Source organism: Lathyrus oleraceus, chromosome 4 (assembly GCF_024323335.1).
Source record: "Lathyrus oleraceus cultivar Zhongwan6 chromosome 4, CAAS_Psat_ZW6_1.0, whole genome shotgun sequence".
Lineage (NCBI taxonomy): Eukaryota > Viridiplantae > Streptophyta > Magnoliopsida > Fabales > Fabaceae > Lathyrus > Lathyrus oleraceus.
In genome coordinates this window covers 314,393,066-314,416,432 of record NC_066582.1, presented here as the reverse complement: position 1 = coordinate 314,416,432, position 23,367 = coordinate 314,393,066, and the positions used below count along the sequence as shown (strand labels likewise).

Here is a 23,367-nt window from a genome sequence, read left to right as displayed (position 1 = left end):
TACCTTAGAAAGCGCTTTCCACAAAAGCGCTGTCTAAGGTCTAATTAAAATGAATTGAACTTTATAATTGTTAGGATATTCAAAGATACTACCTTAGTTATGTATTTTCATGTTAGGATCTTTATTTGTTATTTTAATAAATTTAATATTATTATAATTTATTTACAGATACATTTAATTAAATTGTATTAAAATAAATATTTGTGATATTTTATGAAACAATCCTAAAAGTGATACTATAATTTATTAATAATAATACAATTAATTATATACAAACTATTTTATATATACTATATATGCACCATTTTTTAAAAGTAAAAACATTAATTATAATTTATTTACTATAACTTTTTAGGCAAGGGGAGCGGTATCTAGAACATTTATTAAAAAATAAAAAAAGAGGAGAGAGAAACTAAAAACAAAGACAATTGTTAAAAAAAACGGAAGAAGATAAAAAGCAAACTCGTCGAGTGTTGTGTTTGTTTTTTGCAATAATAAAAGAAAACGAACGGTGGTGATAGGCCTTGTTCTGTAATCTCAATCGCTCCTCCCTCCTCTCTTTTCCAGCGTCCGATTCCTTCTCCATTATCACCGATCTTACACACGCTCGCGCCAAATACAAATTCAGGTATAATAATATTAAATAATATTACTATTATATCCCTCCAAAAACTCCATAACACAAACCTCTCTTCTCTAGGGTTTCATTTCACTTTCTCATCGATCTGTTGCTAGGTTTACGATTCTTCTATTTCGCTATGTTTGTTAGGGTTCCGACGATATGTCCGAAGCTCCGGCGAGTCCTGGCGGTGGAAGCCACGAAAGCGGCGAACATAGTCCTCGTTCTAACATACGTGAACAAGATAGGTTTCTTCCTATCGCCAACATTAGCCGCATCATGAAGAAAGCTCTCCCTGCTAATGGCAAAATCGCGAAAGATGCTAAAGAGACCGTTCAGGAATGCGTCTCCGAGTTCATCAGCTTCATCACCAGCGAGTATGTTTCTTATGTTATTAATTATTTTTTATTTTCTTTTTACCTTTGATTGTGATTTCGATTTCGATTTTGTTGAATTGGAATTATGTAGGGCCTCTGATAAGTGTCAGAGAGAGAAGAGGAAGACTATTAACGGCGATGATTTGCTTTGGGCGATGGCTACTCTAGGTTTTGAGGATTATATTGATCCTCTTAAGATTTACCTTACAAGATACAGAGAGGTGAATTTTTATATCAATTTACTGTTTTTCCAATTTTTTAGGGGTTTTACTTTACAAGCTTTTCTGGTCCCCGGTGAAAATAAATGAGAATTGGGTCCTCTGACAATGTATACAGAGTTATTTTGAAGTTTTATTGCTGTTGTATTTTTTACTGATGGTAATTTTTTCATTGCTTTGCCGTGGGTTGGTTCGATTGGAAATGTTGCAGATGGAGGTAATTTCAAATCCTTTCTTTTGTTGTTTGAATATTTTGTGATTTTGTTTTGTTTTGTTTTGTTTTGTTTTGTGGGTACATCTTTGTAATGGTTTTTTGCAATTTGTTTTGTTCCAGGGTGATACCAAGGGCTCTGGCAAGGGTGGAGACTCGTCTGCTAAGAAAGATCTTCAGCAAGGTTCTAATTCTCAGGTAAAAAACATACATGGATTACGCGTGTTTTTATTGTTGGAGAACACAACTACAAAGGGAAATAAAGAACAGAAAAACAGTATCTGATTTTGATATATTTTGTTGAAATTGCAGCTTGTTCATCAAGGTTCTTTCTCACAAGGTGTTTCTTACACAAAGTCTCAGGTAACACTACTCTCTTAAATGCTAGATTGTGTTGAATGTTAATAAAAGAAATTGCCATGGTTGTTGCTAAAACTACAAATTGTAACTTCCATATAAATAAATATATATTGTTCTTGACTTTACATCAATAATATTTCCCCTTACTAACAAACTAATGCATATAAATATTAATCATGATGATAGAAATGTTGATAGAAATAAAACTTAAGTAGACCGGATACCGAGACGGAGTACGTTCTTCGGATCCTCATGGACAATAAAGATGCGGAGAAGTTGTTTTTTATACCGTTTAATACCGGGTTAGCATTTCATTCTAAATTCATCTATTATAATTATTTTCCAAGTTACCATCTAACATTTGCCTAATCATTACAGTGGATATTGGTTGTTGCTCGCAATCAATCCTATCCGAGAAATTGTGTATTATCTTGACTCGTTAGGAAATGATTGGACAACATACCCGGATATGAAGGTCCTAATTGACACGTAAGTGAGAATGTTCAAAAATTTTCTTAGTTTATGTGAATTGTTCTAATTGCTTCATTTTTATTTTATTAGCGTCCTACAAGCTTTTCGGGCCCAACGAGATATCCAAACCTCAAGGAGGGGCGCCAACTCCAAATAGATTGCGGGTATTTCATGTTGAGGTTTATGCGAGATACTCTTGCTTTGGGCCGATTAAAGATTCCCACCGATGTATGTATTTCTAACTTATGAGTTATTTTTATATTTACACATATCTCATATAATTAAATAGTTGGAATTAATTCAAAATATGTTATATTATTATGTAGTACTTTGAGGAATTCAAGTGTGCATTTTATACAAAGGATCAAGTGGACGAAATCAAAGAGGAGTGGTGTCAATTCATGATAGAGCTCAATGTTTGTTCATAAATTTGTGTAATTAATGTGTACATTTGTAGTATATGTAATGACTTGTAAATGTGTACATAAATTTGTATATATTTTGATACATTTAAGGCAAAATTGGTTTAAATTGGTATATATATATATATTTGTTAGCCAAAAATTGGTAGAAAAAAGGCCAAAATGGCATATATAAAATGTGATAATTGTCTGTCAAAATCTGGTTGAAAACAGGTAGAAATTCTGGTTTATAAACCTGGAAAAAATGTGGTTTAAAACAAAAGCTTCAAAATTTTTCGTATACCTTAGACAGCGCTTTTGTAAAAAGCGCTGTCTAAGGGGGGGATTAGAAAGCGCTTTAGGCAAAAGCGCTGTCTAAGGGGGGGGCTTAGACAGCGCTTTTTGAAAAGCGCTGTCTAAGGTATACCTAAAAAAATTAAAATAGGAGGGGCTTAGAAAGCGCTTTTGGCCAAAGCGCTGTCTAAGGGGGTGGGGCTTAGAGAGCGCTTTTCAAAAGCGCTGTCTAAGGTATACCTAAAAAATTTAAAATAAGAGGGTCTTATAAAGCGCTTTTGGCCAAAGCGCTGTCTAAGGGGGGGGGGGGGCTTAGACAGCGCTTTTAAGATTTAAAAAAGTGCTGTCTGAACCTTTTGCAACGGAGGTTTAGACAGCGCTTTAAAGCGTTGTCTAAGGCTAAAAAAAGCGCTGTCTAAGGTCTTGTTTGTTGTAGTGACTCAAGTGAGTTCATCACATCAATGGACCTACAACACAACAAGATTTAGCAATCAAAGAAAATGACATCTCAAATGATGTGGCCACACCAATCATTAGTGCTAAATACCGGAAACACAAACACAATTGGTGAGTACAAACCACTAGTACAAAGACTAGGGTCAAAGGCAAGTCAAATGACCAAAACAGAAGTCAATATTTCACATGAAGCACATTCAATCAAGCAAGAAAAAGTCCTCAAAAGGACCAAAGCCAAATCAAAAGGCAAAGCCATCAATTAATCAAGATAAGGCAAAGGCAAGCAATGTGATCAAAATTGGACATCAAGAATAGAAAATCCACATTAAAACAGAAATGTATCCAATGATCATGAAATTTTTTATGTGCACTTAACATGTTATGGACAAGCATCATACCAAAAATTAAGTCCAGAATCAAACAAATGGCATATGAATGAAAATGCACAAGTACAAAGTACAAAATGTTACACCAAATGTCACACCATATGTTCATGTGTCCAAAACAGTGGTTTTAAATGGTAAAAATGCCAAACAAAAGCCAAAACATCATGTCACATGTTATGATCAAGCATGTTAAATTTCAAGGCAATTGGATAAACCATGAGCATTTCAAAAATCAATTAGCACAACATAGAAAATTGGCATCATGTTCAAACAATCAAGCACAATAAAAAATCCAGAAATACAAAAATCAGGAAATTAACATCATAAAATAATAGACATTAAAACAAACATGTGGAAAAAAAAATGGATTAATTTGGATATGTTTTCTATTTTTTAGGATTTTTGAAAGTTGATGAAATAAAAATGAAATAATGTGAAAATCAAAAGGAAAATGAAATGTGAATTAAAATGGAAAAATGCATATGCCAGATTCGAACACAGGTCATGCAAGTCAAATGAGCGCTCAACATGAAAATCAATTGGAAAATCCAAAACATCACACGCAGGGAATCGAACCAAGGTCAGCTAGGTTACAAACGCGCTTAACAAACGAAACACAGTGTTTCAACTGGCAAGGGAAATCAAATGGAAATAAAACAAATGCATAGCGAAGATTCGAACCGAGGACTCAAAGGTTGCAAGCGCGTCTGAACTGAAACCCTAGGCGCTGAACCGGACGGCCGAAATAGTGATTCCGATCGTCTTCTCCGGTCACATCTCCGGCGAAGGTTCACTAAATTTTTCCAGAAACGCATAAAAAGCACACCAATCGAACGCTCACACAACGCACAGTCCAAATCTATGTTCAATTCAAATTAATACTTCCTAACAAGAGCGGATCGAAGTGAAACATTTTGAACATCAAAAATTCCAGTCAACATATCTAGCTCAATTCTTAACCATTTCGAATTCTAAAACCATCAGCATCATTAGCATCAAAGGATCTATCAGTTTATGTACATGAAAAGGCAAATAATGAGGATCGAATTTCAAGCTTACTTGATGTGCAATGTTCAAATCCACGTGTTCAAGGCTCCAACACTTCCAGATCTTCTCCTCCAACCTTGATATGAAGCTTTATGCACCAATTAACACTTGAAACGGCTTGGATCTTGCTTAATTTCAGAAAACCATCTTCATGAACTTGCACTTGTAGAGCTCGAATCTGCACCAAATTCTTCAGTCCAGATGATGATTCTTCATCAATGATGCATGATGAACATGATTATGCAAGAATATTGATGAGTTATGTGAAGAAATTTCAAGTTTGAAATGAGAGAATTTTTGGAGGGAATCTTGAATTTCAGATCTAGAATGTGTTGTTATGGCAAATTCTGTTAGGATTAGGCTTATATATGGTGTGCTAATGATAATGCTAATCCAAATTAGGCTTAGTTAATTAAAATTAGTGAATTATGAAGTGAATGGCAAAAAATGAAAAGTGAGCTTATGCATGGACATGTGCACGTGAACAGTGCCATGTTATGCTTCAAGTTCACTTAAAAACATCCAAAAAACACAATGGAATGATCAAATGGCTTGCATAATCAACCAAATTCAAATTGTCAATTTTTCCTCCAAAAAACACATGAATTAACAAGCCTAGCATTTTGCAAAAAGAGTGGACCAATTTAGAATTTTGAATCAAAAGTTATGTCATGTTGAACTTCCATGTACACTTTTTGATCATTTGGCCATAACTCCCCAACCAATCATCAGATGGACATGAAATAGAACTATTTGAAAAGAGGAGAGAAAGATATTCAACTTTCATGTTTACCAAAAATCCATTTGAAGCTTTTTTGATGTTGTAAAGTCAAGTTGAATGTGGATCAAAAACTTGCCATTTTTGGAAACTTTCAATTACAGGTCACTTTCCATTTTTGGAAACTTTTGCCATGACTTCAAAATCTTCAAGATAGATGTTTGAAATGACAAATGAACCTCTTTTGAACATGATTGAGGTGTTGAAACTCATTTCTCCACCTCATAGCCCTCAGTTGACTGCACAGTTGACTTTTTGTGGTCCTCAGATGACCTAGACATGCCCTGATCAGCTTGAGCCTCTACCACTTGGAAAAATGGCTCAGGAATGAACCCCTAGCTCACGTAAGCTCAATATGATAACCATATGATCTCCATCTCAATAGAATACCCCATCTCCTTGAGAAACCCCAGCTGGAAGAATGCATTGATTAGGGTTGACTAGAGGTCAAAACCCTAATCCCAAGGAACTTGAGCATGAATAATAAAACCCTGGAGGATGATAGAACCATGATGATAGTGATAGACCCTTGCAACAAAGATAATGCTAAACCTTTGAAACCCTGGTGCAAAGCAAACCCTCAGATGGTTGATCACCAACTCATAGCAACCCTCAAGCTTGAATCATGTACCTCTCCATCTTTTGAAAAGACTTTGGAGGATGACTTTCCTATTTTCATATGATATGCAAAAAATGCAATGCCTAATGCCCTAAAATATGCAATGCAATGTGTTAAACTAGTCCCAAGAAGAGGAGGGCAAATTTTGAGGTGTTACACACGCTAGCTAATATCAACACCGTGTTTGGACTCATGGTTCACTCGCCACACACTACCAGGACACTCCCAAGTGAATGAATTTTTTTCAAAACTTGCTTGACTATTGCATTAAAATCACCATTTATTGAATGAACAATTCTTAACTACAAGACAATACCTGACATCAAGGAAATTCCAACAAGGGGCAATTCGAGTGACATTATTGATCCCAATAAGACCTCAACCAAGTGAATGGCTTGCAAGTTAACTTGTTAAGGAATAACTCCACACAAGTCAACAAGACTATGCCATTCTCCTATCATAAGTGCACTCGAGTTCGGGTATAGAACTCATCTCACAAGAAACCACCAAGCATACAAGCAATTAATATATCACGCAATTCATACATTACAAACAATACATTAATCCCAAATTTGCACAAAAATATGCCACAAATAAATATATACCTACAACACATACAAGCAAAAAGTAGGCTAAACCTACTAGAAGCAATATGTCCCCAACAGAGTCGCCACTTTTCTGTAGCGGGGTTTTCATTACCTTTAGGTTTATTGACTAAACCAAAAGTCAACATACAATTCGAGTCGCCACCGCACTTTTATTTGTCCAAAGGAAAGGCTAAAAAGCGAACAAAAGCTAAGCAATAAGTTTTTCAAATCAAAAACTAATAAAAATGTCAGAGATCTAGGTAAGGGGGTTGGTTATGAAATGGGAAGGTTTTATGCACCCAAAGCATCCTTAGTACTCTAATGAGAACCCTTTTTGCAAATATGTGTTGTAGGTTGGTATTTGTGAAAAGATTTATGCAAAAGATTGGAGGGATGAGAAGAGAATAGATTATATTTACAAATTTTGTTGTTTGAATGGATGAACCCATTGCCTACGTACCATCACGAAGGAGGATCAAAACCTCGTAGTTCGGGGTAAAAATCTCAGAGATTGGTGAATTGATTTGATCAAAAGCCTTAAGGTCTTTTGTTATCAAAGGGAGAAAACTCATCCTAAACCAACAATCCACCATGTGAGGAGGGCTTCAACATGCTAGTGAGGGGTTAACCCTATAATAAGCATGGAAGATTTACAATCCAACCACTAAGGATGAGGTGAGATTTACATCAACCACTATGATATCTATAAGACCCCAATTTTGTCCCTAAGATCCCTCATGGCATCATATCATAACATTTCATTGCCTCAAGGATCATTGTGCACCTTGCCTCCATCCCTGTGGGTGGGTTATCTTTTTGAGAGTGATTCTTGATCACCAAGCATGTTTGCATTTGTATATCATTGCTTTTCTTTTATCACTAACCAAAAGGTACAAAAATATGTCATATAACCCTTGTCTTGCAGATAAAGCAATCACAGGTCAAGACAGTCAAAGGCATTCATTGAGCAATAGATGGTGGCCATTCTTGAGAATTTGGACCCCACAATCATTATCAAGAGTTCATATGAGCTATGATATCATTTTGAAGCAAAATCCCAAATGGTAGAGGCTTGATTTTCATCAGAACATTTTCAGGTCAACTGAAGGCCTAGAAAGTCAACTATCAAGTCAACTGTGGATTTGGAGGTGGGAAGTGATTAGAAATACTTCATTAATGTTCAAACAAGTCTCATTTGACATTTCAAATATCAACATTGAAGAATTTAAAGTCAGGTCAAAACTTTCCAAAAATAGAAAGTGACCTATAATTTGAATTTGCCAAAAATGGAAAGGTTTTAGCCTAACTTCAACTACAAATTACATCATCAAGAAAGCTTTAAATGAAATTTTGTTGAACCTGAATGTTGTAGAGCTTTCTCTCCCATTTCCAAAAAGTTCAAGATCATCAATTTCTCATGTGTGGTTAAGGAGATATGATCAAAACATGGCAAACTATGCATGGAACTTCAAATGGGCATAACTTCTCAACCAAAGCTCCAAAATGGATGGCTCTTTTTGCATTTCTCTCCTTTTGACCTCTAGTTTCCAAATCATGCATTGCATTGCACAAATTATATTCATATGATCATTTGGTAATTCATTGGTTTTTGGAGGGAAATTTTGAAATTCAAATTTGGTGCATGGTTTGAACTTTTTCCCATCACCATTGGCTCCAAAACCATATTTTAAGTGAAATTAAAGGGATTTCGTGCACTGTTCATGCATGCACTCCATGCATAAGGGTGAAAAGCCAATTTGCACCTACACCTCATTTTTGGTTAATTTCGTTAACAATTGGCTTAAGCATGATTAGAACATGATTAGCATGACCTATATAAGCATAAACCTAACTGTTTTCAGCATTAACAACAAAATTTCAGATCTAGATCCAAATTCTCAAATTTTTTTCTCTCAAATTTTCTTCAAATTTCTTCACATCAAAGCACATTTCATTGCTTGATTCTTGCTCCTGAAGTGTTATTGAGTAGAATTGCACGTGGAATTGAAGCAAACAGAGCCACATGGAAGCATGCTCGAAGCTTTGGATATCTATGGTGATTTCAAATTCTGTTGAATGCAAGCACAATTGAGCTTCAATCTTTCTTCCAATCACCTATACAAGCATCATAGAAGAGCTTTGGAGCATCACAAGGCCTGGATAACACGATTCAACAGTTCTGCTCTTCAAGAGGTTACAAAATCGATCCTCTTAATTCTCAAAATTATTGTGATGTTATTGTAGATCTCTTTATGCTGATCACTCTGAGCTTTGAATCATGAAATTCCATGCACTTTTGAGTTAGTTAGGGTTGATTAAAGTTTCATGTATGAATGTTCTTGTGTTCGATTTGTTCTCCTCATGTGGAATTAGGCTTAGCTATACACGGATTTGTGACCTTTGATGAAGGATCTACATGTTTGTGTATTAAATTTTGATTTCTGGAGATTTTGTTCTTGATGTATGATGAACATTCACTGTTCATGTTCTTCACGAGGAAGAAGATGAAGTGCAGCCATTGGCAACGGTTTTAGATCTCTTTTGCAACGCAAATCCGTGGTTGTAGGTGTTTTCTTAGGGCTAGCTTCTGATTGGTTCATGCAATTGCCATGCTAGCGTTTTGATTGGTCCAAATTGTTTGACCGCGCCTTTGACCTCCACGTCATAAATGAAACGACCGCGTTTCACTTAAGCCTGGTGCCATTTTCAAATTTTAAATAATCATTTCATTTTAATTCATTTTTGTGTTACATGTTTATTTCATTTTTTACTCAAACTTACAAAAATCATAACAAATGCAAAACTCATCCAAAAATTACCAGGTTTTTTGCATTGTAATCCTGATTATCTGTAGTTTTTTATCATCATATTTTCACAAGTTGTGCTTGGCTGAATAATTTTTGGTGCTAGAATGTTTGAACATGTACGCTTATTTGACCTTGCTATACTTATACCTTGTGAAATGCTGGTCTTTGATCCAATGATTCTGAAAATTTACATGATGAAACTAGACATGTTGCTTGACATTTTGGTGTTGATTTGGCATTTTTATCAATTGTCATTTCTGTTTTATGATCTTGCTAAGTTGGTGTGACAATTTGTGTCACACCTTTTGATGATCAACTTATGTGATGTATTTGCCATACCAAATGACCTCCAATTTTATTGATTTTTTGTCTGATGCATGTTATGGATGTTGTGATTGAGCATGAATTTTGTTGGAATTATTTGAATCATTTCTGATTTAATTGAGATTTTTATTTCTGGTTGATCATATTTGAGCTTTAAAATTGCCTTGAACTTCAATTGATCATGAAATGCTTTTGGTTAATGATATTGATATGAGACCTTTTGGAATGTTTCAAGATGTGTTTGAAGTTGATTCATGTTAAATTTCAGCTTCCGTTTTGAATTTTTTCTCCATCTCTGACCCTAGGCTTTGACCTAGTGGTTTGTTGCTTATCTTTGAGCTTTGATTTCAGGTTGAACATCCAAGTTCCATAGTTGTTGATGCTCCATCACTTGAGCATTGATGTTTGCCTTTGGTTACTAATCTTTGTGTGTTTTGTAGGTTGATGTTAACTCATTTGAGTTTGACTTGTGGCTTACACATTTTGTACATTGGGATTGTTGGTTGCTTATTGACTGTTGTTTGATTGTCTGAGTATTGTATTGATTTGTTTGATGTTTCCACAGGTACATAAGTTGCTTTAAGTTCATTTTGAACTTTGCTTTGCTTGGTTGCTTAACCACTTAGGTATAACCTCTAATCTTCATGTAGTCTGGAAGACCTGTCCTATTATGTGGGCAGGCACCTGTCTGAAGTCCTCCTTAAGAGGCAATGCTTGTGATTGTTTAATCTTTGTGCCAAGCAGGAAAAGTCCTCTTATGAGGCAATTCGCAGATAAAAGAGATGTGTAATCCATCTCCTGCTACTCAGTGTGTCATTCACCTTGCTCACACCATGTGTTGATGCATTGTGAATAATAACCCAAGATCTTATAGAGTCAAATCACTTGTGGAGAAGAGTTTCAACTTTCTGAACTCCCACACATTCTATTGTTTAAAGCTCTCCCAGGCCAGGGATAAGAGCTATGAGGCACACCCCTCATCTCCATTTCATTTGCTTCACCCTAACTCTCAATGTTAGGGTTAAGAGCACAACATACCCCATTCCAGTTGGCTGTAAAGCCTTACCTTGATTGAGCCTAATTGATTGTATATAGTGTGTGCTAATTGACTTGCTTGTTTGCTTAGTTGATTCATCTGTGCATATTTGTGTGAGTGTGCCTTTGTGCATTTATCATCATTAATTATACATCATTTCATGATCATTGTTCATATCTTTGTGACACTTTTGTTTTTCCATTGAGGAGTCAATTATAAGTCCATTTATTCGCAGTTTGTTTCTTATGATCTGGAAGGAGTTGGGACTAAGACCATTGATTGGCATCCTATTTCCTTTGGAGTCGAGTGTAAGACCATTTATTGGCAACTTGTTTCCTCTTGCTTATTGCAATTGCTGTTTGTTTCTTGTGAGGAGTCAATTGTAAGTCCATTTATTGGCATTTGTTTCCTATGATCATTCTTTGGAGATTGGTATAAGTCCAGTAATTGGCATCTGGTATCCATGTTTTGTTTTAGGAGATTGGTGTAAATCCATTGATTGGTATCCGGTATCCATTTTGTTTTGTGAGATTGGTGTAAGTCCATTGATTGGCATCCGGTATCCATTTGCTTTGTTTATTTGCTTATTGCTCATTGCCTATTCCAAAGGAATCACTTGGATCATCTACATATGATTTCAAGAGGTGAACATCTAAGAAGTTTTACATCTCCTCACCCCTCCACCTTTTGTCTCTTTAAACCTCCGTCTTTGCATGTTAACTCAAACTTGAAAACTATTGTGCAAACATTTTGACATGATTTCAAATTAGAAACCTAGGCCTTAAGCCTTTGATTTTTTCAAACTTCATTTTCATAATACTTCTTTTGAATTGAATTCTAATCATACTTTGACATCTTTTGTGAATAAATCCTAATTGGTTCATTTCACTCATTCAATTGTTTTGTGGCTTTGTCCATTCTTGATAAGTTTTCATACATTAGCCATAGATCTCAATTATCTTAGTGGTTGATGTTAATCTCACCTTTTGTCCTTAGTGATTGAATTGTAAGACTTCCTTGCTTATTATAGGGTTAACCCCTCACTGGCAAGTTGAAGCTTTTCTCACATGGTGGACTTGTTGTTTGTATAAGGTTGAGTTTTCTCCCGTGGATAACGAAAGACCTTAGGGCTTTTGTTTTAAAATCAAATCACTCATATTTTGGAAATCTTTTAGCCGAACTACGAGGTTTTGATCCTGTAAAGGTACGTAAGCAATGGTTATCCATCCAAACACAAAAATAAAAACTTGTATATTCTTTTCTCATCCCTTCAATCATGTTTGCACAATAAATATTTCATAAACAAATAACATTTCGTACCACAAGTGTGAAAAGGGCTCCCTAGGAGTACCTAGGACGTTTTGGGTGCCTAACACCTTCCCATTGCGTAATTAACCCCTTACCCAGATCTCTGATCTTTTCATTAGTTTTCTATGTGTTAAACTTCTTAGGCTTTTGTTCGCTTTTTAGCCATTCCTTTGGATAAATAAAAGTGCGGTGGCGACTCGATTCTTTGTATGCTTTGCTTTTGGTTTAATCAATAAATCATAAAGTGACGAATACACCGCTACAATAACTCAAACCTACGACTAATGTTTATGAAAAGTTTAACAAGTGGCCATTAAAACCACAAAACTACTTGAAATGAGTTATATTTACAAGTTAGGTTTATTTACAAAATGAAGTCAAAGTTGGATTAAGATTTATTTTCAAATGAGGATTTATGAAAATGGTTTTGAAAAGTCAAAGGCTTAAGGCCTAAGTTTCTAATATGAAACAAAGTCAAAGTTTGAAGAAAAAAGGTTTTGGCTTGGCTAGAGTGAGGAGAAGAAGAGAAAGGCTAGTCCTAAAAGCATACAAAGATAAGAGGGGAAAGATAAACCCTTGGAGTTCCTTTTCTTGAAGTCATATAGATGACTCAAGATGCTCCTTTCCTTTGGACTTAGCACACAAACAAGCAATCAATCAATTGAATTCAAGCTCCTAGAATCTCCATTTGGCTTGTCTCTTAACTTGGCTACTCATGACAATGGTCCTCTTTTCACAATCTCAAGATGGGATCCCTATCACACAATAGCAAACATAAAAAAGTTCACAACACAATAAGGGGAATGGACAAAGAATAAGTTTGGATGAGAAGTCCTTTGATGTCAACTTTGGATTTTAGCATTCTAGAGGCATGAGGCCTAGTTGCAATTCAACAAATTTTGCATTCTAAAGACATGAGGCCTAGTTGCTCTTGAACTCCTTTAAGCATAGGTAAGTCCCAATTCTAAGTCCTTTCTCCTTTTGCATTTGGTTCACAAAAAACAAACACAAGATAGCAATATATTTATATACAATAATGGGCTCAAATGAGCAAAAGAAAAATGACATAAACATAAAATATGTGCTCAAGTGAGCAAATGGAAAATCAATATGAATAATGAGTAAGAAATAAATGGCATTTAAATTAAATGGCAAGAAGTTAAATGCTCAAATTAAAGTTAGTAATTAGTGAGGTTATGTTAGCTTGTCATAAGACAATGTAGCGCTATGTTAAGCAATCGTAAGTGGACTAATATACTAGTCACACCTATCTGAGGCCGGTCAATAAAAATATAGGCAAAGAACAAAAGTTAGAGATCATGACTAGTAAGCCAAGCTCCATAAACTTACCATGCCAAAACAAAAGGGGAAGGGTCTTGTATTGACTTTAGGTTATTTGCTTGACCAAGAAGCAACCTATCTTTGACACAAAACATTTCACTTGATCATGGATCAAGTTGAGTTTGGTTTGGATCAAAGAAGGTTAAACTTCTCATTAGTCAAGACCAACCATAAGACTTTAACTCATTAGCCATTGATGGAAAGAAAGGGATGAAGATGAAAGGGAGGGAAAAAGAAGACCACAACCAAATCCCATTGATCAAATGTGAATCAAATCAACATCAACTAAGACCAAACAGAAAGGAAATGAAGATAACAAGTCAGCAAGTGAACAATATTTTTTTGGTATTTTTTTGAATTAAAATAAAATGCAAATAAAAAAATAAACAAATAAGGTCAAACCTCAAATTCAATTCAAATCAACTTGAACAACTCCAATTAAATTCTCATAGGTCCAACATGGTCAAACAAGCTTTGACTAATTTTCTCACCAATTTTCTCAAATAAATCTCAAATCAAATAAGAAATTGATGAGACTATTTTTCATTGACTTATCATGATCCATAGATGCTATGAAAATATTTTTTGGATTTTTCAAAAGTCAGAAAGTATTTTAAAATGAAATAAAACTATTAAAAATCATATAATTCATGGAAAATATCAAGTGAAGTCACAAAAATAATTAAAAATCAAAATATGAAACTAGATTTTTCAAGAAAATTTTTGGAATTGATCTCATATTTTTATGACTTCAAATGAATTTTTTATGAATTTTTGAAAATAAAAGGAATTAACTGAAAATAAAATGAAAATAGAATAAATGGAAAAAACCAGCGCCACAGGATGTAACTCATTAATTGACGTGGCATGGATAAATGGCTCAGATCATGGAGAACACGCTTCATCCAAGTCAAACGTGTACCAACATGTATTAAATGTAGTAAACATAATGGATGAACACGATTAAAACGTGAAAACCAAATCCAAGGGCCAGGAAGATGCACACGTGGTGGTGGTGGTGGAAACCACCATCTTCTCCGGCCAGACAACCAATTGCGACCACCAGTTGCAGGAAAATGAAACTTAATAAAAATTAAAAACGGGGCCATGGAAATGAAGCTCGTGTGATGGAGATCAACAATATACCAATGGATCTTCCTCACTCTTCCTATATTGAGAGAAATGTGAAGTGGAAGATCATGGTGTTCCAACTGTAAGTTCATGAAATGATGAATTGAAAGCACCAATGGTTTGCCTCAAGTGTGAGGACTTCAGAAAACCATACAAACACAAGAATTCTACATTGAATTGAGAGTTCTAGATCCAAAAGGTTTGAATTAATACCTCTGAATTGAAGCACTTCAGGCCACGAATTCTTCAAGATCCTTGCTCCTCTTTGATCTATGGATGTGAGAAGTGAAAGGCTAAGGAATTAAGTTTTGAAGATCAGCTAATGATGCTGAATTTTAAGCTTGAAAGTGAGAACAAAATTTGAACAATTCCTTTGGTATCGCTATGGTTTCAGTGCTGCAGCAATTCAGATCTCCAAAAGGTTACCAAATGAATAAGGGGGAACCTCTATTTATAGCTAAATGTGGCTGATCACACACTTCTCTCGTGTGCATGAAATTTGAGCTTTGATGTGCATGGGCCTGTATAGGCGTGTGGAAGGCCCAATGATGGATGCAAAAGCTTGCTGAGTTCACCTGGAAAGGATTTGGACGTGCATTTTGGAGGGAACTAGCTTGCGTACCAAATTATAACATGAAATGCCAAAATGCACATAAATGAAGATAATTTCAAAACTCACAAATGGTAAGTCCAAATAACTATTGTGAGTAATGGTTGGAAATCCCTTGAAATAAGGAACAAAAGTAATGTTGGGCAAAAATTCATTTGGCATTTGGATATTGATGAAAACTGGCTGTGAAAATCCAAGTACAAAACATATTCAAGTCACATTTGAAAAATTTCACCAAAAGTAAGCCTAATCAAACCGCTCGGTTTTCATGATGAAAGCTTCAAATGGAAACACCTCCAACATAAACGTTGTATATCGTTTCAAGATGATCAACTTAGATTCAAAGTTTGCATCATTTGGTTTTCCATGACAAAGTTATGGCCATTTGAAGTTGGGTACTTTTTCAAATTCATTGAATTAGGTCCAAGATTACCTATAATGTTTTGTATTATCACATGTATTGCTTTTAGGATTATGAAATTTTGTCCAACATAACTTTTGAAGTAGACATATCAAGATTTCCAATTCATTTGGTATCACCTCAAAATCATAAAAATTAAGGAAGTTATGCCCTTGGTAAGTTGACCCAAAATTAGGGTTTCAATCAAAAGGAGCTATAATGTTTTGAAATGAATGATGACCTTCCAAGTTTCAAATGGATTTTGGATGAACATGAAAGTTGTTAATATGGTTCTTAAGAACATTATTTATCTTGGGGTCATCTTAATTTGACAAACACATCAAAAGTTATATCTCCATGGTGCTCAGCTTTGTCAGATGACTTGACTGGTCAACTTCTCAAGGCCAGACTTCCAATTTGATGAATGAATGATTGAGGGGCCTCAAATAGGCTCACATTTGCATAAAATGATGAATGAAAGAACTTACCTTGGTTTTACTTGATCATAGGTTGAGGTTGCTTCATGGGCAAGGCACAATTAAAGCACAATGGAATTAGGGTTTCCTTGGGAGACAATCCTCAAGCCCCTTGGGTTATCTTGATCAAATTGGTAAGTTGAGACACTTGGGAGACATATATGATGATTAGGAGCTTTATGGACCATGTTCATGCTTTTCCTCATCTTTATTTAGCCATTTCATAGGGCTTATGAGCCTCCTGGGAGCATTGGAGCACATGATCACTTGAGCTTCAAAACAAAAAGAGTTAGTGACATATTTTGTGCTTTTGGTAAGTAATCAAATAAGAAAATCAATAATATACAATACAAGCATGCTTGGTGGTCTCAAAACACTCAACCAAATCCCAACCCTAGGGTTAAGGAGACAAACATGCTATGATCCTTGAGGCAATGCACTTGTGCAATAACATGATGCAATGAGGGATCTTAGGGTCAAAATTAGGGTCTTATAGATTCCCCTATTTAAGGTCATTCTAGCCGGAGATATGAAGGTTAAAATATTCGTCTCGACGAGATAGAATGAGCTTAAATAATAACAAAGAGACGAATTTTGGTCCCTAAGAGACCTCATGATGCAAATGTATGCATGCAAAAATAAAATCTTCATGGTGTATAATTGCCACAAAGAAAAAGAATCGGGAGAAACTGAAGATCCATAGGATTAACACACTCACTAGGGAGACAGAGACTCTGGGCGAAATAAGGTAAAAATGCGTGAGTAGGTCACGACTTCAAAACTTGCTTGGAGACACGAAGGGATTCCACGAAAATAAATCGATGGAAAGACCCGAGCTGACGCAAAAATGCATGTATTGGGGAATATGATAATACATCAAAACTATCCATAAAAGGATACATCGGATAAAATCCGGACTCAGACGAGGATGTCCACAAAGGACTCAGCCGAGGAAGAAAAAACGAGATATTACCGGTTACTGGGTAATAAACTCAAAGAGAGACATGTCATCAAAACACTGATTATTGGGTGAGAGAACAACATGAACAGGGAGAAAGAATATCTAAAACCGGTATAAGGGTGAGAGATATCAATCATCCGAAATATCTGAGGAGGACCCAAGAGGCACATCTCAACTTAGGAAAATCTGACTCCATAGGGGACAAAAAGTTATAATAGGGAGCAGAAGGAAGGAACACCAGGGATACTAGTTACTGGGCATATAATAGGTGACCAACCAGGCGTGAATTGGGAATAAATCCAAGACACTCATCATCCGAAAGGAGGGCTGAAAAAGTAAACTCGACTTACAGGATGGACATCCGATTCCACGAGGAAATACGAATCTTACTCGACTGGGGAATAAAAAGACTTCGACTGAAGAGCGCATGAGACATATTATATATTACCGTCATAATATAGATAACATACTCGCATGGAAGATTATCCACAACCGGTTACTGGGTTAATGAAGGATAAATTACCCAAAATGAAAGGACATCGGGATACCGGTTACTGGGTATAAAATGATGACCAATCAGAAGGAGAAACCATCATTACCAAACAAGGGTAAATGAAAGATGACTCACCGGGGATAAATTGCCTGACAAGAGCAATTATCCAAGAGATATATCACCGGTTACTGGGTGGTATACTCAAAAACAAAGGAATATCAATTCCAGTTACTGGGTAAAGATAACCAACAAAGAGGGGATTACATCTACCGGTTATTGGGTAAAAAATCACAGAAATAGGACTTACAACTACTGGTTACTGAGCAATTGAACAACTAATCCACAAGGAACTGTCTGGGATAAAAAGAAAGGAGTCAGTCTAGGAACAAACTAGAAAGACACAATCAAACAAGACTCAACCCGATGAGGATATAACTCAGGGGGAGTAATTCCATCCTGGTACGCAACTGGGGAGGAAACTGAAACAATAATCATCCACGAGGACATAACTCAGTGGGGAAGAAAGAAGAAACGATATACACTTTCTACCTATGGGGATGACTCTATATGGGGAGATCAAACACAAACATCTGCTCGGGGAAGAACATTTCACCAATAGCAGCGAATAACAAGCAAAGATATATGGCAAAGAATGCAATCATGAATATCTGAATGATATGATTATACATGTATATGCATGATTTGTGTATGATTAATGCTGACAAACAGACATATCTAACACAAACAAATCCAAGAAATCACGAACGGACACCCGGCACAACATCTCAACAAGAAGGGCAAAGCCTACTGGAGAGCTCAATCATGGTGGGGATGATCTCGGGAAAAAGAGGAAACTTTAACCATAGCTGGGAATATGCAAAGCCAAAGCTTCCAATTGCAAGAGGTAACACTCTGCACAAGAGAAGTCTCCCAGGGGCAAAAAGTTCTGACATAAGGAAGATGCAGAAGATCTGTCGGGGATTTTCATCCACTCTCTCGGGGACAGGTGGTTGAATAATAGTAAGATCCGCCGGAGAAGAAACTCTAATGGGGAAGCTTATCAAGGAACGATGTGAATCCCCATGGGGAACAACCACGAACTATATGCACATCAATCAAAACACTCCCTTCTATCTGCTAGAGAGGAAACTCTGCTAAGGGGAGAAATAGCATTTTGCTAAACTAGGGAAGGAAATAAACATCTTCAACACCAGCTCTCAATGCTAGAAGAAATCTTCAGACCCAAAGAAGATACCATCATCAAACTCAGATCAGGAAACCCTACTAGAGATAGGCTGCAAATGTTCTCAAAGGAACTACCCTGGCGGAGGGAATTGGAAATGAATCCTTCGTCAACAAACGACATGCTGGGGATGAAAAGGGAGACAAGCCCTTCACCAATTGCTCTAGGCAACTTCTTGCTGAGGAGACAATTATTTGGAATGATATCTCTGCAGGGAACACATGCTTACTCCGCTGGGGACTTCTACTCATGTTGGGGAAAGACAAACTTCCTCGTGAGCAGATAGCATATCAACTTTTATCAATCTATAAGGGATTTTAGGTCAGTCCACACAAGGGATGACAACCATATAATTGATAAAACACAAATGCTAGTTCCTGATATAGAGGGATACATGTCTCCAAAAGATCAAGGCAAGAACTGGAACAGAAGGGATCATCCACGTATCAACCATACAACCAATCATGGATTGCTAAGACTCCGCGGGGAAATAAGCACGTATGCATAAACAAACTATCCGGGAGTGCGTTGGATGAACATCCACAAATTCTGCTAGGAGAAAGCAATCCAACAATATAGATCAATCTACTGCCATCAAAGAGAACTTCTCATATCAGACTCTCTGGGAAGCTGATGATGTATCATTCTTTCTGCGTTCGCTAGGGAGACAACTTGGAAGCTAATGAAGAGGATATATAAAAATGCCAGAATATGAGCAAATGTCTTACCTTTTGGTGATCGTACTATGCTTGGGAAAGCACTGAGGACATTTCACTCATCCTTTTAGTCATTTTGAATGTTCATTTTGTTTTAAAACAGTTTATTTATGAAAACTTTATTTGTTTAAAACAATGATATTCATCAATTAAAAACATGCAAATATTTGTCAAACAGAAACAAATAAGAGTGCGAAGAATTGGATAAAGACTCAAATTTATTTAAAAGAATGGTAGTCCGCAAATGGCGAGACTCCATGGATCTTTACAAATTTGAAATTGGTGATATACATGGAAAAGGGCTACATTGAACATAATGGTCGTTTCTCCACCAACTCTGAATCCACTGTATTCGAAACTTCAGTTGATGATGACTGAGCGAGAATCTTTGACAGGCAACAGAACAAAGTCTTGTCAGAGTGTAGTTACTTGCCAAATCCCTAATTTTTCCCCTGATTGCCCCAGGGTGAGGTACTCAATCTAGCGGGATATATATTCATTTTTTCATGTCTCTAACTTTTTCCTGGACTGCCCTTTCGAGTTTTCAATCCATCGAGACGCTCATTTTTACCTAAGCCGCCCTTTCTGGTTTTCAACTTAGCGAGTTATTCTATTTTTATTTTTAGGCGAAGCATTTCTTGACTGCATCTGAATTCACAGGACGAGTGCAGTCCTCCCCATCCATAGTTGTAAGTAACAAAGCACCGCCTGAAAAGGCTCTCTTAACAACGTATGGACCTTCATAGTTTGGAGTCCACTTGCCCCTGGAATCGGGCGCGAAAGACAAAACTTTCTTGAGGACGAGGTCACCTTCTCGGAACACACGAGGCTTGACCTTCTTATGAAAGGCTTTCTTCATCCTCTGTTGATACAACTGACCATGGCACATGGCAGTTAATCTCTTCTCTTCAATCAAATTCAGTTGGTCATAACGACTCTGAACCCATTCAGCCTCAGTCAACTTGGCTTCCATCAAGACTCTCATTGATGGGATCTCGACCTCCATGGGGAGCATAACCTCCATGCCATATACAAGAGAGAAAGGGGTTTCCCCTGTTGAAGTGCGGACAGATGTATTATAGCCATGCAAAGCAAATGGAAGCATCCCATGCCAATCTTTGTACGTAACAACCATCTTCTGAATAATCTTCTTGATGTTCTTGTTAGCAGCTTCAACAGCCCCATTCATCTTGGGTCTATAGGGAGAAGAATTATTATGTGCAATCTTGAACTCACTACACAGCTCTTTCATCATCTTGTTGTTCAAGTTAGATCCATTATCAGTAATGATCTTGTTTGGCACACCATATCGGCATATGAGTTGGTTCTTGATAAACTTCACAACCACCTACCTGGTCACATTTGCATACGATGCCGCTTCAACCCACTTGGTGAAATAATCAATGGCTACGAGAATAAAACGGTGAGTGAGGAAATAACATTCAGGAGGGTCGGGGGAACATGAATCTTATCCGCATAAATCTGACACTTATGGTATTTCTTCACATATTTGCAGCAATCAGACTCCATTGCCAGCCAATAGTAGCTTGCTCTCAACATCTTTTTTGCCATAGCATGTCCATTGGAATGAGTACCAAATGAACCTTCATGGACTTCAATCATCAACAGGTCTTCTTTGTTTCTATCCAAGCATCTGAGCAAAACCATGTCAAAATTCCTCTTGTAAAGCACATCACCATTAAGGTAGAAACTGCCAGATAATCTCCTCAAAGTCTTCTTGTCTTTAACAGATGCCCCAGGCGGGTGAATCTGACTTTGGAGAAAACATTTGATATCATAATACCACGGATTATCATCTTTCACCTCCTCAACTGCCAACACATGAGCTGGTCTATCCAAGCGCATCACGGTAATATTTGGGACTTCATTCCAATAATTACAGCAATCATTGAAGCAAGCGTAGCGAGAGCATCCGCCATTCGATTCTCATCTCGAGGAATATGATGAAAGTCAACTTTAGTAAAGAAAGTTGAAATCCTCCTCGCATAATCTCTATATGGGATGCGGCCAGGCTGATTCGTCCCCCATTCATCCTTAATCTGATTGACAACAAGGGCAGAATCACCATAAACATCAAGATGTTTGATCCTAAGATCAATACATTCTATCAAACCCATAATACAAACCTTATATTCCTCCATATTATTCGTGCATTAGAAAGTTAGCCTTGTTGTAAAAGGAAAATGTGTGCCTTGAGGAGTAATAATCACTGCCCCAATACCGTTTCGATACTGATTGACAGCACCATCGAACACCATACCCCATCGGGAACCAGGCTCTGGCTCTTCATTGAGCGTAGGCTCGTTACAATCTTTCATCTTCAAATACATAATCTCCTCATCAGGGAAGTCGTATTGCACAGACTGATAATCTTCAATTGGTTTATGCGCCAAATGGTCAGCCAAGATACTTCCTTTAATAGCTTTTTGAGTTCGATACTCAATATCATACTCAGATAACAACATCTGCCAACGGGCAATTCTTCCAATTAAAGCAGGCTTCTCAAAGATATACCTAATCGGATCCATTTTGGATATCAACAAGTCTTATGATTCAACATATACTGGCGTAAGCGCTTAACAGCCCAAGCCAAAGCACAACATGTCTTCTCAAGCATTGAGTACCGAGACTCACAGTCAGTGAACTTCTTACTCAAGTAGTATATTGGATATTCTTTCTTTCCTGATTCTTCTTGCTGACCAAGGACACAACCCATGGAATGATCAAGCATAGTCAAGTACATAATCAACGGTCTCCCTTAAACAGGTGGAGACAAAATCGGAGGCTTAGACAAATACTCTTTGATACTGTCAAGAGCTTTCTGGCAATCCTTGGTCCAATCATGACGCCGATCTTTCCGGAGGAGCTTGAATATGGGCGCACATGTGGCAGTCATGTGGGACATAAATCTCGAAATGTAATTCAAGCGGCCAAGAAAACCTCGGACTTGCTTCTCATTTTTAGGCGTAGGCATCTCTTGTATTGCTTTGACCTTGGCAGGAGCAACTTCAATACCTCACTCGCTGACAATAAAGGCCAATAACTTGCCGGAACGGACTCCAAATGTACACTTATTCGGATTCAAGCGGAGTTTTTACTTCCTCAAACGCTGGAAAAGCTTCAACAAGTGTTCTACATGTTCAACTTCCGTTTTCGACTTTGCAATCATATCATCGACATACACCTCGATCTCCTTATGCATCATATCATGAAACGCGGTAGTCATAGCACGTTGATACGTGGCTCCGGCGTTCTTCAAACCGAAGGGCATCGCTCGATAACAGAATGTTCCCCAAGGTGTGATGAATGTTGTCTTCCCCATATCCTCGGGTGCCATTTTAATCTGATTATAACCGGGAAATCCGTCCATAAATGAAAATACATTGAATTTAGCCGTATTATCTACCAACATATCAATATGTGGTAGAGGAAAATCATCTTTTGGACTAGCTTTATTCAAGTCACGATAATCCACACACATTCCGACTTTTCCATCTTTCTTAGGCACAGGCATAATATTGGCCACCCATTGAGGATATGTAGAAGTCACCAGAAACCCCGCATCAATTTTCTTCTGAACTTCTTCTTTAATCTTCACTGCCATATCAGGATGAGTTTTTCTAAGCTTTTTCTTCACATGCACACACTCAGGCTTCAACGACAAGAAATGTTGCAC

General features: G+C 36.9%; 1 protein-coding gene across 1 annotated transcript; it reads left to right on the top strand.

Annotated features, from left to right (window-relative positions):
- The first annotated feature begins 447 nt into the window (after nt 1–447).
- LOC127137258 (nuclear transcription factor Y subunit B) lies at nt 448–1,294 on the top strand. Its single transcript, XM_051063731.1, has 4 exons — nt 448–628; nt 770–996; nt 1,088–1,217; nt 1,259–1,294. Exons 2-4 carry the CDS (start codon nt 782–784, stop codon nt 1,292–1,294), a joined length of 381 nt encoding a protein of 126 aa, XP_050919688.1. The 5' UTR covers nt 448–628; nt 770–781.
- The last annotated feature ends 22,073 nt before the right edge of the window (nt 1,295–23,367 follow it).

What these genes read in the sequence shown, in the direction of transcription:
- LOC127137258 (XM_051063731.1), top strand. Translation starts at nt 782, where the DNA reads ATGTCCGAAGCTCCGGCGAGTCCTGGCGGTGGAAGCCACGAAAGCGGC. An exon ending in ATCAGCTTCATCACCAGCGA is followed by an intron (nt 997 to 1,087) that starts GTATGTTTCTTA and finishes GGAATTATGTAG; the next exon opens with GGCCTCTGATAAGTGTCAGA. An exon ending in ACCTTACAAGATACAGAGAG is followed by an intron (nt 1,218 to 1,258) that starts GTGAATTTTTAT and finishes CCAATTTTTTAG; the next exon opens with GGGTTTTACTTTACAAGCTT.